This window comes from Heterodontus francisci, chromosome 1 (assembly GCF_036365525.1).
Source record: "Heterodontus francisci isolate sHetFra1 chromosome 1, sHetFra1.hap1, whole genome shotgun sequence".
In the NCBI taxonomy this organism is placed as follows: domain Eukaryota; kingdom Metazoa; phylum Chordata; class Chondrichthyes; order Heterodontiformes; family Heterodontidae; genus Heterodontus; species Heterodontus francisci.
The window spans coordinates 8,958,626-8,976,766 of record NC_090371.1 but is presented as its reverse complement, the minus strand read 5'-3'; the positions used below and the strand labels follow the sequence as shown (position 1 = coordinate 8,976,766).

Below are 18,141 nucleotides of genomic sequence, written 5' to 3'. Positions count from 1 at the left end.
GGCTGTTTTTTCTGTGAAGTGGAGCTTTTTCCTCTCAGGTATATACTCGCTCTGTATTTCGTTAAATGTTTCTTTAAATATTCTCCACTGTTCTTCAGTCGTTTGACCCATTAACAGATCTACCCAGTTTACCATGGACAGTCTCTGTCTCATTCCGGTAAAGTCAGCCTTACCCAAGTCTAAAATTCTAGTAGCTGATTCGTGCTTTTCACTTTCAAACGCTACCTTGAATTCGATATGTCGTGATCACTATTTGATAAATGTTCACGCACAGTTAGGCTACTAATTAAATTTGGCTGGTTACTCATAACTAAATCTAATATTGCCTGTCCACTTGTTACAGCTAGGACATATTGCTGTAGGAAACTATCCCGGACACATTCCAGAAATTCACTACCTTTCTGACAGATGCTAGGCTATGGGCCCTGACAATATTCCGGCAATAGTACTGAGGACCTGTTCTCCAGAACTTGTAGCACTCTGAGCCAAGCTGTTCCAGTACAGCCACAATCCTGGCATCTACCCGGCAATGTGGAAAATTGCCCAGGTACGTCCTGTATGCAAAACACAGGACAAGTCCAACCCGGCCAATTACCGCCCCATCAGCCTACTCTCTGTCATCAGTAAAGTGATGGAAGGTGTCATCGACAGTGCCATCAAGCGGCACTTGCTGAGCAGTTTGGGTTCTGCCTTGGCCACTCAGCTCCAGACCTCATTACAGCCTTGGTTCAAACATGGACGAAAGAGCTGAACTCAAGAGGTGAGGTGAGAGTGACTGCCCTTGACATCAAGGCAGCATTTGACCGAGTAAAGCATCAAGGAGCCCTCGCAAAACTGAAGTCAATGGGAATCAGGTGGAAAACTCTCTGCTGGTTGGATTAATACCTAGCGCAAAGGAAGATGGTTGTGGTTGCTGGAGGTCAATCATCTGAGCTCCAGGACATCACTGTAGGCGTTCCTCAGGGTAGTGTTCTAGGCCCAACCATCTTCAGCTGCTTCATCAATAACCTTCCTTCAATCATAAGGTCAGAAGTGGGGATGTTCGCTGATGATTGCACAATGTTCAGCACCATTCGTGACTCCTCAGATACTGAAGCAGTCCTTGTAGAAATGCAGCAAGACCTGGACAATATCCAGGCTTGGGCTGATAAGTGGCACGTAACATTCGCGCCACACATGTGCCAGGCAATGACCATCTCCAACAAGAGAGAATCTAACCATCTTCCCTTGACATTCAACGGCATTACCATTGCTGAATCCCCCCACTATCAACATCCTAGGGGCTACCATTGACCAGAAATTGAACTGGAGTAGCCATATAAATACCGTGGCTACAAGAGCAGGTCAGAGGCTGGGAATCCTGTGGTGAGTAACTCACCTCCTGACTCCCCAATTCCTGTCCACCATCTACAAGGCACAAGTCAGGATTGTGATGGAATACTCTCCACTTGCCTGGATGGGTGCAGCTCCAACAACACTCAAGAAGCTCGACACCATCCAGGACAAAGCAGCCTGCTTGATTGGCACCCCATCCAAAAATATGCACTCCCTTCACCACCGCCGCACAGTGGCAGCAGTGTGTACCATCTGCAAGATGCACTGCAGCAACTCACCAAGGCTCTTAGACAGCACCTTCCAAACCCGCGACCTCTACCAACTAGAAGGACAAGGGTCGCAAATGCATGGGAACACCACCACCTGCAAGTTCCCTTCCAAGTCACACACCATCCTGACTTGGAACTATATTGCCGTTCCTTCTCTGTCGCTGGAACTCCCTTCCTAACAGCACTGTGGGTGTACCTACCTCCCATGGACTGCAATGGTTCAAGAAGGCAGCTCACCACCACCTACTCAAGGGCAATTAGGGATGGGCAATAAATGCTGGCCTAGCCAGTGACGCCCACATCCCATGAATGAATTAAAAAAAAACGAGAGAGAATATAACCATCTCCCCTTGATGTTCAATGGCATTATCATCGCTGAATCCCTCGCTATCAACATTCTGGGGGTTACCTTTGACCAGAATCTGAATTGGACCAGCCACATAAATACTGTGGCTACAAGAGCAGGTCAGAGGCTGGGAATCCTGTGGTGAGTAACTCACCTCCTGACTCCCCAATTCCTGTCCACCACCTACAAGGCACAAGTCAGGAGTGTGATGGAATACTCTCCACTAGCCTGGATGGGTGCAGCTCCAACAACACTCAAGAAGCTCGACACCATCCAGGATAAAGCAGCCCGCCTGACTCGCACCCCATCCACCACCTTCAACGTTCACTCCCTCCACCATAGACGCACAGTGGCAGCAGTGTGTACCATCTACAAGATGCACTGCAGCAATGCACCAAGGCTCCTTTGACAGCACCTTCCAAACCTGCGACCTCTACCACCTGGAAGGACAAGGGCAGCAGGTGCATGGGAACACCTCCACCTGCATGTTCCCCTCCAAGCCACACACCATCCTGACTTGGAACTATATTGCCGTTCCTTCACTGTCGCTGGGTCAAAATCCTGGAACTCCCTTCCGAACAGCACTGTGGGTGTACCTACCCCACATGGACTGCAGCGGTTCAAGAAGGCAGCTTACCACCACCACCTTGAGGGCAATTAGGATGTGCAATAAATGCTCACCTGGCCAGTGACTCCCACAGCCCACGATTAAATTTCAAAAAAAGGTAAGGCAGAGGGGACGAAAGAACAAAAAGGGAAGGCCTGTGGTTGGGTCGAAGGCAGGAGAAATTAATTGAGGAATGGGAGGATGGTGAAAGACTGAATGGACATGGTAATGGGAAAGTAAAGAAACAAAAGGTAGAATCATAGAATGGTTACAATGCAGAAGGTGCTCATTCAGTCTGTTAAGCCTGTGCTGGCCCTCTGCAAGAATATTTTAGCTTGTCCCACTCATAAGAGATAGGAGCAGGAGAAGGCCATTTGGCCCCTGGAGTCTGCTCTGCCATTCAGTAAGATCATGGCTGATCTTCTGTCTCATCTTCACTTTTCTGCCTGCTCCAATATCCCTTGATTCCCTGTGGGATCAATAATCTGTCTGTCCGAGCCTTGAATATACTTAACAATGGAGCATCCATAACCCTCTGGGATAGAGAATTCCAAAGATTCACAACCCTCTGAGTGAAGAAATAACTTTTCATCTCAGTCCTAAATGATCAGTTTCTTATTCTGAGACTGTGACCCCGTGTTCTAGCTTCCCCACCCAGGGGAATCAACTTCTCAGTGTCTACCCTGTCAAGTACCTTCAGAATCCTGTATGTTTCCATGAGATCACCTCTCATTCTTCTAAACTCTCGAGAATATAGACCCAGTTTACTCAGCTTCTCATCATAAGACAACCCTCTCATCCCACGAACCTATTTAGTGAACACTCAGCAGGTCAGACAGCATCTGTGGATAGAGAAACAGTGTTCAAGTTTCAGGTCTGTGACTTGAAACATCTCTGTTTCTCTCACCACACATGCTGCCAGAGCTGCTGAGTATTTCCAGCACTTTCGGTTTCTGTTTCAGATTTCCAGTATCTGTATTTTGCTTTTGTGCCAATCTAATCAGCCTTCATTGTACCTCCTCCAAGGCAAGTAGATATGGAGACTAAAACTGCACACAGTAGTCTAGATGTGGTCTCACCGAATCCCTTTGCAATTGTAGCAAGACTTCCTTATAATACTTGTAAAGGCCAACATGCCATTTGCCTTCTGAATTGTAGCTGCATGCTAACTTTCTTTGCTGCGTGTATGAGTACACCAAAGTATCTCTGAACATCAAAATTTAAAAGTTTCATGTTTTTCAAAAATATTCTGCTTTTCTATTCTTACGACCACAGCGAATAACCTCACAGTTCCCAACATTATACTCCATCTGCCACCTTGTTACCCAGTCACCTAGCCTGCCTATATCTTTGCAGCCTCTTTGTCTCCTCCTCAGAGCTTACATTCCCACCTATCTTAGTATCATCAGCAAACTTAGATACAAATACAAATTAGGAGCAGAAGTAGGCCATTCAATAAGATCATGGCTGATCTGTTTATGTCTCGAATTCCACACACCCGTCTACCCCCGATAACATTTGATTCCCTTACCTAACAAGAATCTATCTACTTCTGCGTTAAAAATATTCAATGACCACCTTCACCACCTTCTGAGACAGAGAATTCCAAAGTCACACAACCCTCTGAGAGAAAAAATTTCTCATCTCTGTCCTAAAAGGGTGACCCCTAATTTTAAAACAGTGCCCCCTAGTTCTGAACTCACCCACAAAAGGAAACATCCTTTCCACAACCACCTTGTCAAGACCGTCCAGGATCTGGACTCCAGTGAAAACAATAAAATAAAGGCAAAATACTACAGATGCTGGAAATCTGAAATAAAAGCAAGAAATGCTGGAAATACTCAGCAGGTCTGGCAGCATCTGTGGAGAGAGACGCAAAGTTAACATTTCAGGTCAGTGACCTTTCATCAGAACTGGCAAATGTGAGAAATGCAATAGGTTTTTAGCAAATAAAGCGGGGGTGGGGCAAGAGATAACAAAAGAGGTGTTGATAGGATAGAGGGTCACAGAGAATAACTGACCAGAAGGTTATGGAGCAAAGGCAAACGGTATGTTAATGGTGTGGTGAAAGACAAAGCATTCGTGCAGAGAGAGTGTTAATTGACAGAAAAATGAACAGCCCTGACCCAAAGCACAAACATGAAAAAAAACAGTAGGAACAAGCCCAGTCTGTCCAACCTTTCCTCATAAGACAATTGGCTTATTCTGGGTATCAATCTAGTAAACCAACTCTGAACCGCTTCCAACACATTTACATCTAAGGAGACCAAAACTGCACACAGTTTTCAAGATGTGGTCTCACCAATGCCCTGTATAACTGAAGCATAACATCCTTACTTTTATTTTCAATTCTTCTCGTTATAAAGGATATCATTCCATTCGCCTACTTTATGACTTGCTGAACCTGCATACTAACCTTTTGTGATTCAAGCACTTGAAAACCTAGATCCCTCTGCACCTCTGAGTTCTGCAGTCGTTCTCTGTTTAAGTAGTACTTTTTTAAAATTCTTCCTGCCAAAGTGAACAACTACATATTTTCCCACATTATACTCCATCTGCTAGATTTTTGCCCACTCACTCAACTTATCGATATCGGTCTGCAAGCTCCTTATGTCCTCTTCACAACTTACTTTCCTTCCTATGTTTGTGTCATCTGCAAATTTAGCTACCATGCCATCACACCCCTCATCTCGGTCATAAATTACTCTCGGTCTCTTCGTCTCGGTTATTGATATAGATTTTCAAGAGCTAAGGCCCCAGCTCTGATCCTTGCAGCACTCCACCAGGTCCAGCCTACCAACTTCAAAATGCCCCATTTATCCCTACTCTCTGCTTGCCCGTTCACCAATCCTCCATCCATGCGAATATATTAGCCCCCAACTCCATGAGCCCTTATCGTGCATATTCACCTTTTGTGTTGCACCTTATTGAATCCCTTTTGGAAATACAAGTATAGTTAGTAGATGTGCTGGTTCCCCTTTATCTGTCCTGCGAATTACATCCTCAAAAAACTTGAATAAGTTTGTCAAACATGATTGCCTTTTAGTAAAACCATGTTGACTCTGTCTGGTCATGCTATGGTTTTCTAAATGCATTGTTAAGACTTCCTTAATAATAGATTCCAGTAACAACTCCTCCGTTTCCCTGTAGCCCTGGAAATTTTTTCTCTTCAGATGCTTATCCAATTCCCTTTTGAAAGCCATGATTGAATCTGCGTCCGCCACACTCTCAGACACTGCATTCCAGATCCCAAACACTCGCTACTAAAAACAACTTTTCCTCATGTCATCTTTGTTTCTTTTGCGAATCACTTGAACTCAACATTCTGTGGCGCTCGACCCTTTCACCATTGGGAACAGTTTCTTTCTATTTACCCTGTCCACACCCCTCATGATTTTGAATACCTCTGTCAAATCTCTTAACCTTCTCTAAGGAGAACAGTTCCAGCTTCTCTAATCTATTCATGTAATTAAAGCCCCTGATTCGTGAAACCATTTTGCTAAATCTCTTCTGCACTCTCTCCAGTGCCTTCACATCTTTCCTAAAGTGTGGTGCCCAGAGTTGGACACAACACTCCAGTTAAGGCCAAACCAGCGTTTTATAACTATTCATCATAACTTCCTTCCATTTGTGCTTTATGTCTCTATTTATAAAGCCCAGGATCTCATTTGCCTATTTAACCACTTTCTCAACCTGCCCTGCCACCTTCAATGATTTGTGCACATCTACCCACAGGTCCCTCTGCTGCACCCCCTTTAGAATTGTACCCTTTATTTTATTTTGCCTCTCCTCACTCTTCCTACTGAAAAGTATCACTTCGCACATCTCTGCATTCGACTAATACCTGGAATGGGCATGTTGTCTTATGAGGAATGGTTGGACAGGCTAGGCCTGTATCTGCTGGAGTTTGGAAGATTAAGAGGCGACTTGATTGAAACATGTAAGATCCTGAGGGGTCTTGACAGGGTGGATGTGGAAAGAATGTTTCCCCTTGTGGGAGAATCTAGAACTCGGGGTCACTGTTTAAAAATAAGGGGTCGCACATTTAAAACACAAATGAGAAATGTTTTCTCTCACAGGGTTGAGAGTCTTTGGAGATGTTTCAGGTACAGGCTAGGTACATAGGAACATAGGAGCAGGCCATTCAGCCCATCAAGCCTGCCTCACCATCCAATCTGATCATGGCTGATCTTGCACTTCAATGCCTTTTCCCCACACTATCCTCATATCCCCTTATGTTATTTGTATTTAGAAATCTGTCAATCTCTGCTTTAAACATACTCAATGACTGAGCTTCCACAGCCCTCTGGGGTAATTCACAACCCTCCAAGTAAAGAAATTTCTCCTCATCTCTGTCTAAAGTCGCTTTCGCCTTATTTAGAAATGGTTTGCCCTGGTTCTAGACTCCCCAACCAGGGGAAACATCTTACCTGCATCTACCTTGTCTATCCCTTTAAGTATTTTGTAGGTTTCAATGAGATCACCTCTCATTCTTCGAAACTCTGGAGAATACAGGCCCAGTTTCCCCAATCTCTCTTCATAGGCAGTCCCGCCATCCCAGGAACAAGTCTGGTGAACCTTCATTGCACTCCCTCTATGGCAATAATAGCCTTCCTAAGGTAAGGGGACCAAAACTGCACACAGTACTCCAGGTGCGGTCTAACCACGGTTCTACACAATTGAAGCAAGACTTCGCTACTCCTGTACTCCAAATCCTCTGGTGATAAAGGCAAACATACCATTAGACTTCCTAATTGCTTTCTGCACCTGCATGTTCGCTTTCAGTGACTTATTGACGAGGACACCCAGGTCCCTTTGTCCATCTACACTTTCTAATCTCTTACCATTTAAGAAATACTCTGCACATCTATTCCTCCTACCAAAGTGATAACCTCACATTTTTTCACATTATATTCCATCTGCCACGTTCTTGCCCACTTGCTAAGTCTGTCTAAATCCCCTTGAAGCCGCTTTGCATCTTCCTCACAATGCACATTCACTCCTAGTTTTGTGTCATCTGCGGACTTGGAACTACTACATTTGGTCTCCACATCCAAATCATTGATATATATTGTGAACAGCTGGGGCCCAAGCACTGATCCCTCCGGTACCCCACTAGTCACAGCCTGCCGACGCGAGAATGACCCATTTATTCCTACTGTCTGCTTTCTGCCTGTTAACCAATCCTTCATTCATGCCAGTATATTACCTTCTATTCCATGTGTTTTAATTGTGCTAACCAATCTCCTGTGGGAGACTTTCTGAAAAGCTTTCTGAAAATCCAAGTATACCACGTCCACCGACTCCCCTTTATCAATTTTGTTAGTAACATCCTCAAAAAACTCCAACAGGTTCGTCAAACATGATTTCCCATTCATAAATCCATGTTGACAATGCCCAATCAGATCATTATTATCCAAGTGTCCATTTATCACATCCTTTAGAATAAATTCTAGCATTTTCCCAATGACTGATGTAAGGCTAACAGGTCTGTAATTCCCTGTTTTCTCTCTCCCTCCCTCCCTTAAATAGTGGGGTGACATTTGCGACCTTCCAATCTGCAGGAACCATTCCAGAATCTATAGAATTTTGGAAGATGATCACCAATGCATCCACTATCTCCAAAGCTACCTCTTTCAACACTCTGGGATGTAGAATATCAGGTCCTAGGGACTGATCAACCTTCAGCCCCATTTATTTCTCCAATACAACCTTCTTATTAAAACTAATTTCCTTCAATTCCTCATTCCCCCTAATCCCTTGGATCTCTAATTCTGGGAGATTCCTTGTATCTTCCTCAGTGAAGACAGACACAAAGTAATCATTTAGCTTCTCCTGCCATTTCTCTATTCCCCATTATAAATTCTCCTGACTCTGCCTGTAATGGACCCACATTCCAACAAAGGCGACAGGGAAGGGAACCAAAGCCAGAGCTCCTTGGATGGTGAGGGCGATAGAGAAAATGAAACAAAAAAAAGAGGGTGTATGATGCATGTCTCATGAATTTTTCAAGCGAGAACCAAGCCAAATATAATAAGTTGAGAGAGAAAGTAAAAAGCAAAATAAGACTAGCAGAGAGAATATGACAGTTAACGGAAGAGAACCGAAAAATCTTCTACCGACATGTAAATAATAAGCAGGTTGTAAGCGTGGGTGGGTCCTATTAGAGGATGATATATATTCGAGGCACAGGGCAAGGCTTGAATACTTAATGAGTGCTTTGTATCGGTGTTTACTAAGGAAGAGGATGCTAACAAAATATCAGAAGAAGCAGAGAGTTAATGGATGGGATGAAAATTGATATGCAGGATGTACTGGAAAGCCTGGCTTTGCTTGGAGTGGATAAGTCGCCTGGTTGGGATGACTTGCTTTCCAGGTTGTTCAAAGCTGTGTGGGTGGGTAAGGCTTTGGAAATAATAATCAGGGGAAAAAATAGCTAGCATGGGGCTTGACTAATCTATATGATTTCTTTGATGACGTAGCAGAGAAGGTTGATTAAGGGAAAACAATGGATGTTGTCTTGAGCATTGCTGAAAATGGAGACATGTTGAAGCTTTTCGTCTTGCACGCATCAGGACAATCTGCAAGAATACCAATGTAAGGGAATACAACAACTTTATACTGTATGAGAAGAGAGTGCTGATTGGTTGGCAGGTGAACTCTGATTGGTAGAGGCGTTGCGAAGGAGAATGCACCAATTTACGGTGACTGACCATTAATTGCCAAGCTTTGTTTCAAATTTAAACCAGGCTGTGATTGGTCAAGGCTTTGCTCTGAAGAATGAACCAGCGATTGGCTGTCACTTATTTTGTTTAGCTGAAACAAGCGCAATGTTTGTACATGTTCTTTCTGTCTGAAAAGAACAGGACCCTGTGTATTAATATATGTAGCTTCCAGTCCGCACAAATGCGAGCCCTACTGACAATCTTAAATTGGTTGTCAGCATAATTCTTAGCGCACTGGTGCATTCTCCATGACAACACCTTTACCAATCAGCGTTCACTTGCCAACCGATCAGCACTCTCTTCTCATGCAGTATAAAGTTGTTGTTTTCACTTACATTGGTATGTTTGCAGATTGTCCTGATGAGTGCAAGATGAAAATCTTCGACAACATGTCTCTAGTTTCAGCAATACTCAAGTTCTGTACTACCAAATGATTATATGGATTTTGGCTTAATGGATTTTAAGAAAGCAGTTGACAAAGTAACACATAAAAGGCTGGTTACCAAAATACAGGCTCATGGAATAGGAATGGGAGGGTCACTGTCAGCGTGGTTAAAAAAATTAGCTTCAGGACAGAAGACAGTGAGTCTTGGTAAATGGTTGTTTTTTTAGACTGGGGGATGTTAGACAGTGGTGTTCCTGAAGGGTTAGTGCTTGTACCATTGCTTTTTTGATACATATAAATGTCTTGGGATATTGGAATACAGAATAAAATTTCAAAATTTGCTTATTATGCCAAACTTGGAGGTATGGCCAACAGTGAGGATGATACAAATTGACAACAGCACATAGATAGGCTCGCAGAATGGGCAGACAAGTCACAGATGGAATTTAATAGAGAGAATTCTGAGGTGATGCATTCTGGCAGAAGTGATAGGGAAAGGAAATAGAGACTAAATGACACAGTTCTAAAGAGTGTGCAGGAACAGAGGGACCTGGGGGTGCATATGTATCGATATTTGAAGGTGACAGGACATATTGAGAGAGTAGTTAGCAAAGCATATGGGATCTTGGGTTTCATGAATAGAGGTATAGAGTACAAAAACAGGGAAGTTATGATGAACCTTTATAAAGCCCTGGTTAGGCCACACCTGGAGTACTGCGCCCAGTTCTGGTCACCACACTTTAGAAAGGATGTGAGGGCCCTTGAGATTTACCAGAACGGTTCCAGCAATGAGGGATTTTAGCTACAACGTTAGGTTGGAGAAGCTGGGGTTGTTCTCCTTGTAGCAAAGGAGCTTGAGGGGAGATTTGATAGAGGTGTACAAGATTAAGATAGATAAAGAAGAGGTAGACGAGGCAAAACTCTTCCCATTAACTGATGATACAAGGATGAGGAAACACAGATTGAAGGTTTTGGACAACAAGAGATGCAAGGAGATGTGAGCATGCGAACATAGGAATTAGGAGCAGGAGTAGGTCACTCGACCCCTCAAGCCTGCTCCGCCATTCAATAAGCTCATGGCTGAACTGACTACTCCATATTTCTACCTACCCCTGATAACCTTTCACCCCCTTGCTTATCAAGAATCTATCTACCTCTGTCTTAAACGTATTCAAAGACTCTGCTTCCACCGCCTTTTGAGGAAGAGAATTCCAAAGACTCACGACCCTCTGAGAGAAGAAAATTTCTCCTCATCTCTGTCTTAAATGGGCGACCCCTTATTTTTAAACAGTGACCCCCTAGTTCGAGATTCTCCCACAAGGGGAAACATCCTTTCCACATCCAGCCTGTCAAGACCCCTCAGCATCTTATATGTTTCAATCAAGTTGCCTCTTACTCCTCTAAATTCCAGCAGATACAAGCCTAGCCTGTCCAACCTTTCCTCATAAGACAGCCCGCCCATTCCAGGTGTTAGTCTGGTAAACCTTCTCTGTACTGTCTCCAACACATTTACATTCTTCCTTAAATAAGGAGACCGGTATTGTACACAGTACTCCAGATGTGGTCGTACCAATGCCCTGTATAGCTGAAGCATAACCTCCCTACTTTTGTATTCAATTCCCCTCATGATAAACAATGACATTCTATTGGCTTTCCTAATTATGTGCTATACCTGCATACTAACCTTTTTGCGATTCATGCACTTGGACACCCAGATCCCTCTGCATCTCAGAGTTCTGAGGAAGAACTTTTTTACGCAGCGGCTGTTAATGACCTGAAATTCACTGCCCACAAGGGAGGTGGAAGCGGAGACAATTAATGACTTCAAAAGCAAATTGGATGGCCACTTGAGGAAAATAAACCTTCAGGGCTACTGGAATAGAGTGGGGGAATGGGACTGACTGGTTTGCTCTACAGAGAGCTGGCTTGGACTTAATGGGCCAAATGGCTGCCTTCTGTGCCACAAAGACTTCATGACACTATTACCTGCAGTCTGAAAAATGGGAGCAGTGTTTATGATTTGAAATTGTTGAGTCTGGAAGATTGTAAAGTGGCTAATCGAAAGAGGTGCTGTTCCTCGAGCTTCTGTTGAGCTTCACTGGAACAGTGTAGGAAGTCGAGACCGGTGTCTGCATAACAAGGGCCCTCCACAGCATTTCAAAAATCTAACAGTAAGTCAGCAGATAAGGCTAGAGGTTACAAAAATAATTAAAGGACAAAACTAAAGGCTCTGTATCTGAGTGCACGTAGAGTTTGAAGCAAAACAGATGAAATGTGAAATGATTGCACAAATGGTAATAAATAAGTACGATCTGATTGCCATTACAGAGACATGGCCGCAGGATGACATAGTTTGGGACCTGAATATTGAAGGGTTGAAGTATTGACATTTAGGAAGGACCTGCCCACAAGGGAGGAAAAGGTGGAGGGTTGGCTCAGTTAATTAATGATGGTATTAGCACAATAGAGAGGGATGACCTAAGTTCAGGAGACCAGGATGTAGAAATGTTGAGATGAAATTTGATCAAGGCAAGAAGTCATCTGTGGGAGTGTTGTACAGGCCCCCTAATAGAACCACACGGTAGGATGAGGTATCAAGGAAGAAATTATGAGAGCTTGTCAGAAAGGTATGGCGATAATCATGAGGGATTTTAATCTACATATAGACGGAAAAATCAGATGGGCAAAGGTAGCCGAGATGAGGAGTTCATAGAATGTTTTTCAGATAGTTTCTCAGAGCAGCACATTCTGGAGCCAACCAGAGAGCAGGCTATACTAGACCTGGTATTGTGCAACGTGATAAGATTAATTAATGACCTCATCGTGAAGGCACCCCCTAGGCAGCAGCAATCATAATACAATTGAATTTTACATTCAGTTTGAGGGAGGGAAGAGTGGGTTCAAGACCAGCATTTTAAACTTAAATAGGGGTAATTATGAGGCCATGAAAGCAGAGCTAGCAAAAGTGAACTGGCAAATTAAATTAAGGGATAGGTCAATAAAGATGCAGTGGCAGACATTTAAGGGGCTATTTCAGAATACACACAATAGATTCATTCCAATGAGAAAGAAAAATTCCAATGAGAGGACCTGTGGTTGACTAAAGTTAAAGATAATATCAAACTTAAAGAAAAAGCATATAATTGTGCAAAGATAGGAACAGGTGTAGGCCATTCAGCCCATCGAGTCTGCTCAGCCATTCAGTACGGTCATGGCTGATCATCCACTTCAATGCCTTTTTCTCACACTGTCCCCATATCCCTTTCTGTCCTTGGTATTTAGAAATCTGTCAGTTTCTGCTTTAAACATACTCAATGACTAAGCTTCTGTAGCCCTCTGGGGTAGAGAGTTCCAAAGATTCACAACCCTCTGAGTAAAGAAATTTCTCCTCATTTCTGTCCTAAGTGGTTTCCCCCTTATTTTGAAATTGTGTCCCCTGGTTCGAGACTCCCCAACCCGGGGAAACATCTGTATCTGCCCCGTCGATCCCTTTAGGTATTTTGTAGGTTTCAATGAGATCTCCTCTCATTCTTCGAAACTCTAGAGAATACAGGCTCAGTTTCATCTTTCTTCATAGGACCGTCCCGCCATCCGAGAACAAGCCTGGTGAACCTTCATTGCACTCCCTCTATGGGTGGCAGGTCAGAAGATTGGACAGAATATAAAAACAGAAAAGAAAGACTAAAAGATTAATAAGGAGGGATAAATTAGAGTATGAGAGAAAGCTAGCTGGAAATATAAAATCAGATAGGATGAGTTTCTATAGATAATTAATCAAGAAAGGGGTTAACAAAGTGAGCTTTGGTCCTATAGAAAGTGAATCTGGGGAATTAATAAGGGAAAATAAGAAGATGGCAGATGAATTGAACAGGTATTTTGCATTGGTCTTCACTATAGAGGATAGAGGTAACCAGAAGATCCCAGAAATAGTTGTAAATCAGGAAATGGAAGAAAAGGAGAAACTCAAGGAAATTACAATCAGCAGGAAAGTGGTATTGAGCAAATTGTTGGAGCTGTGTATTGAAAAGTCCCCGGGTCCTGATGGACTTCATCCTAGGATCTTAAAAGAAGTGGCTAGCGAGATGGTTGATGCGTTGGTTTTGATTTTCTAAAATTACCTAGATTCGTGGAAGGTTCCATTAGATTGGAAAATAGCCGATGTAATTGCTTTATTCAAAAAGGGAGCGAGACAGAAAGCAAGAAACTACATGCCAGTTAGCTGAACATCTGTCATAGGGAAAATGTTAGAATTAAAGACGTTATTTCAGGGCATTTAGAAAAATTCATGGTAATCGGGCAAAGTCAGCTTGGCTTTGTGAAAGGGAAATCATGTTTAACCAATTTATTGGAGTTCTTTGAAGAAGTAATGTGCTATGGATAAAGGGGAACCGGTGGATGTATTGTACTTAGATATCCAGAAGACATTTGATAAGGTGCCACATCAAAGGTTATTGCATAAAATAAATGCTCACGGTGTAGGGCGTGCCATTTTGGCATAGATAAAAGATTGGTTAGCTAACAGGAAACAGAGCATAGGCAAAAATGGGTCATTTCTGGTTAGCAAGATGTAATGAGTGGTGTGCCACAGGGATCAGTGCTGGGGCCTCAACTTTTTACAATTTATATAAATGACTTGGATGGAGGGACTGAAGGTATGGTTGCTAACTTTGCTGATGACGCAAAGATAGGTAAGAAAGTAAGTTGTGAAGAGGACATAGGAGGCTACAGAGGAATATAGATAGGTTAAGTGAGTGGGCAAAGATCTGGCAAATGGAGTATAATGTGGGAAAATATGACATTGTCCATTTTGGCCGGAAGAATAAAAAAGAAGCACATTATCTAAATGGTGAGAGGATGCAGAGGGATCTCTGGGTGTCACAGTGCATGGATCACAAAAAGTTAGTATGCAGGTACAGCAAGTAATTGGGAAAGCTAATAGAATCTTATCATTTATTGTGAGGGGAATGGAAGAGAAAGTAGAGAGGTTGTGCTTCAGCTATACAGGGCATTGGTGAGACCACATCTGGAATACTGTGTACAGTATTGGTCTCCTCATTTAAGGAATGATGTAAATGCGTTGGAAGCAGTTCAGAGAAGGTTCACTAGACAGTAGTTGGAATGGGCGGGTTGTCTTATGAGGAAAGGTTGGACAGGCTAGGCTTGTATCCGCTGGAGTTTAGAAGAGTAAGAGGCGACTTGATTGAAACATATAAGATCCTGAGGGGTCTTGACAGGGTGGATGTGGAAAGGATGTTTCTTCTTGTGGGAGAATCTAGAACTAGAGGTCACTGTTTAAAAATAAGGGATCACCCATTTAAGACAGAGATGAGGAGAAACCTTTTCTCTCACAGGGTTTTGAGTCTTTGCAACTCTCTTCCTCAAAAGGCGGTAGAAGCAGAGTCTTTTTTAAGGCAGAGGTAGATAGATTATTGATGAGCAAGGGGGTGAAAGATTATTGGGGGTAGGTGGAAATGTGGAGTTGAGGTTCCAATCAAATCAGCCATGATCTTGTTGAATGGTGGAGCAGGCTTGAGGGGACGAGTGGCCTACTCCTCCTAATATGTATGTTTGTAGCATTTAAACTTGATTTCCCTGTTCATATTTCCAAAGTGTATTGCTTCCTATTTTAATACAAATGGAGTACGGTCATAGAGAGCTTTGACAACCGTATGTCCAAAGTCAACTGTCCCTCCTAAGCATGGCACACTCACCACACATCACGTGTGAAACTACTCATGTACTGTGTCCCAGAATGTTATCTGCTGAAAGAAATCTGTTTAATTTAAGCTCAAATGAATCAGCATCATCTCCCCAGCAAGACTTATCAATTTGTGTTGAATTATATTTCAGGGAGACTCCTGACCTGTCTGGACTATCATATGAGGGATACAGAAGAGCCTTCCAAGCCAACAGCTTCCTGCAGGCGGTCATTTCACAGGTTCCCGCAGACTCTGTGAGCGGCAGCCTCTCCCTTTCACAGCACCCGCTTGGGGATGCCAGCAGCACCTGCTCCCTGTTGCAGCACTCCCTCACGCCCCCCAGCCCGAGATCAGAGGCCACGGAAGATGAGGACTTCGCTCTAGCAGAGAACTACATCCGAGACCAGCGCTTCATGGAGCTTCCCAACGTGTCGGTGTGCATCGGGAGCAGCAGGTCCCAACCTCGGGCAGGTGGAACGTTTGGTGCTCCTGATTCGGGGCATGACTTGCCTCTGGGCGGGGAGCTACCTGCTCAGTTATTGCTGGTGCCGGAGATGTGCTTGCCTAGCTTGCCATCCAGCTCCGGGAGCGCGATTGAAACAAATGGGCCCTCCAGCGCCAATCAAAAGAGAAGCTCGCCGGGGACAGTGGGCATTACCTATGGCACCACATTTCTTGAAAATGAAGGGGGGCAGAGTGCCACTGAGCAGCCTGCTCCTAACCCGCGGTGGGCTCTGGTTTCTCCGCAGTCTTCCGATACCAAGGCCATTGTGCTGTTTGAGAAGCCGATGCAATTTGCCCCGCCTGAACCAGGGACCACCTTTCCAGATTCTCTTGGAAATGTGAATTTGGGTTCATTGGACTCGGGCAGGCCAGAGATTTCTGACACCATTGTCACATTGCGGGGGCAGCGAATGGGTAACACCAGTCAAACATCTCACTCTGATGCAAGTTCTGAATGCCGAAGACCCTCTTCTTCCAGTTTACCTGCTACATCTAACAATGGTCTCAGCTCGGGAGCTGGACCGGTGACTGCCAACATAGAGCCCACCACTTCGTACAGCGGCAAGGAAGATACCATCATTGAGATCCTGCCCACCAGGAGTGGGGACAGCAAGGGTGATGGGACGGGACTGTCTGGCTACAGCACAGAGCAGGAGCAGAAGGATAGCGAGCTGTCTCCTACTGCATGCCCAACAAGCCTCACCGATTCTTCGTTCCTCACCACTTTAGCCAATCCTGTCTGTCAGTCTACCCCAGCCGTTGTCTTGAATTTACCAGCCAAGGGTCCTGCTCAGTTGGGTCAAGGAAGGCGAGCAGCAAATCGCCTCATTGAAATGCAGGCACCTGCGGACGGCACTCCCAAGTTCTCGCTGGCACCCTCGTTTGGGAAGCAGGATTTGAGCAGCACCAGTCAGGGCGCCTCCTCCTCCACCAGCCAAGCCTCTCCGGGTACCCTGCAGTCCTTGCCTCCTCTGAGCTACATGGCGAAAGTCGGGGCCTGGGACCTGTGCCAGTGCCCAGGTGGCAGGCCGAGCTTTGACAACCTGGTGTTGCATGGTCTGAAAGGAGTTTCTCCCCGCCAGCGGGCATACACCGCCATCGCCGACTCTCTCAACCACATGCTGTCACAGGTCAGTGGGGGTCCAGTGTCCAACTCTCTGCCAAGGAGGAGTATCGCACCGACCTTCACAGCTTCTCCGCAACTGGCTGACCACCAGCTATCCACCCAGAACTGCGGCAGTGACCATCCTTTCATCCCTGTGAGCCCAGCTGGGCCGAGAGCAGGCTCGCAGTTGGATGCCAGGAGAGGAAGCATGGATGATGCCTTGCTCTGCAAACCTGACTCACTCCATCGCTGCCTGAACGAAGACAGAGGTCATGACATTCGCTCGCTAGATTTCGCCAGTGCCCTTACCCAGAATCATTCATTCTGTCACAGCAGATCCGGCCCATGGACGCAGGAGGGCCCTCCAGCTCCCAAGCTGACTGATGGGATGGAGTACAGCAGCTCTGAGCAGACTGCAAGAGTGCCTGAGCACCGTGCCATCTCTCCTGGCCCGTGCCCTTCAACTGACACCATCCACCCTGACCGACTGAAGGTTGCCTCTCCAGAAGATGAGCTGAACCCGCCGGGCAGCTCTGAGGACACCAGCCAGGTGGCTGAGCAGACACTGACCGTGTCAGGTCACTCACTGACCAGCCTGGAAGTGGATAACTATGTTCCCATCTGGACACCGTCGCGGCTTAGCCCAGATCCCAACCACTTCAATGTGGAAGACAGAATACCGGTAGGTGCCTCTACACAGTGGCTTACAACTCTCCAACTCCGACTCTGGAACACAATGCAGTCTGAGCCAGTGTTTGTCTTACAGGGTTCGTACTGATCGAATCCTATTCATCATCTCCCATTAAATCTACAGCTTTCTTTGTGATAGTTCTCCTTAGAGCAGGGAAGCTTAAGGGGTGAGGTGTTCTGAATTTTAGAGGGTAAATAAGGAGAAACTATTTCCAGTACACACAGATTAAGTGAATTTATAAAAAGAATTCAAGGGGGTAATTAGAATTTTTTTTTACACAGTGAATTATTGTGATCTGGAATGCACGGCATGAGAAGGTGGAGTCAGACTCAATAGGGGCATAGATTTAAGGTAAGGGGCAGGAGGTTTAGAGGGGATTTGAGGAAAAATGTTTTCTCCCAGAGGGTGGTTGGAATCTAGAACGCACTGTCTGAATGGATGGTAGAGGCAGGAACCCTCACAACATTTAAGAAGT

General features: G+C 44.8%; 1 protein-coding gene across 1 annotated transcript in view; it reads left to right on the top strand.

The window, feature by feature from the left end:
* Nucleotides 1–17,753, top strand: part of LOC137377673 (uncharacterized) — a 50,603-nt gene extending 32,850 nt beyond the window's left edge. Inside the window, exon 5 of the mRNA XM_068047586.1 lies at nt 15,518–17,753. Within this exon, the coding sequence (XP_067903687.1) occupies nt 15,518–17,753 (2,236 nt within the window). The remainder of the gene's footprint in view (nt 1–15,517) is intronic.
* Nucleotides 17,754–18,141: the final 388 nt, after the last annotated feature.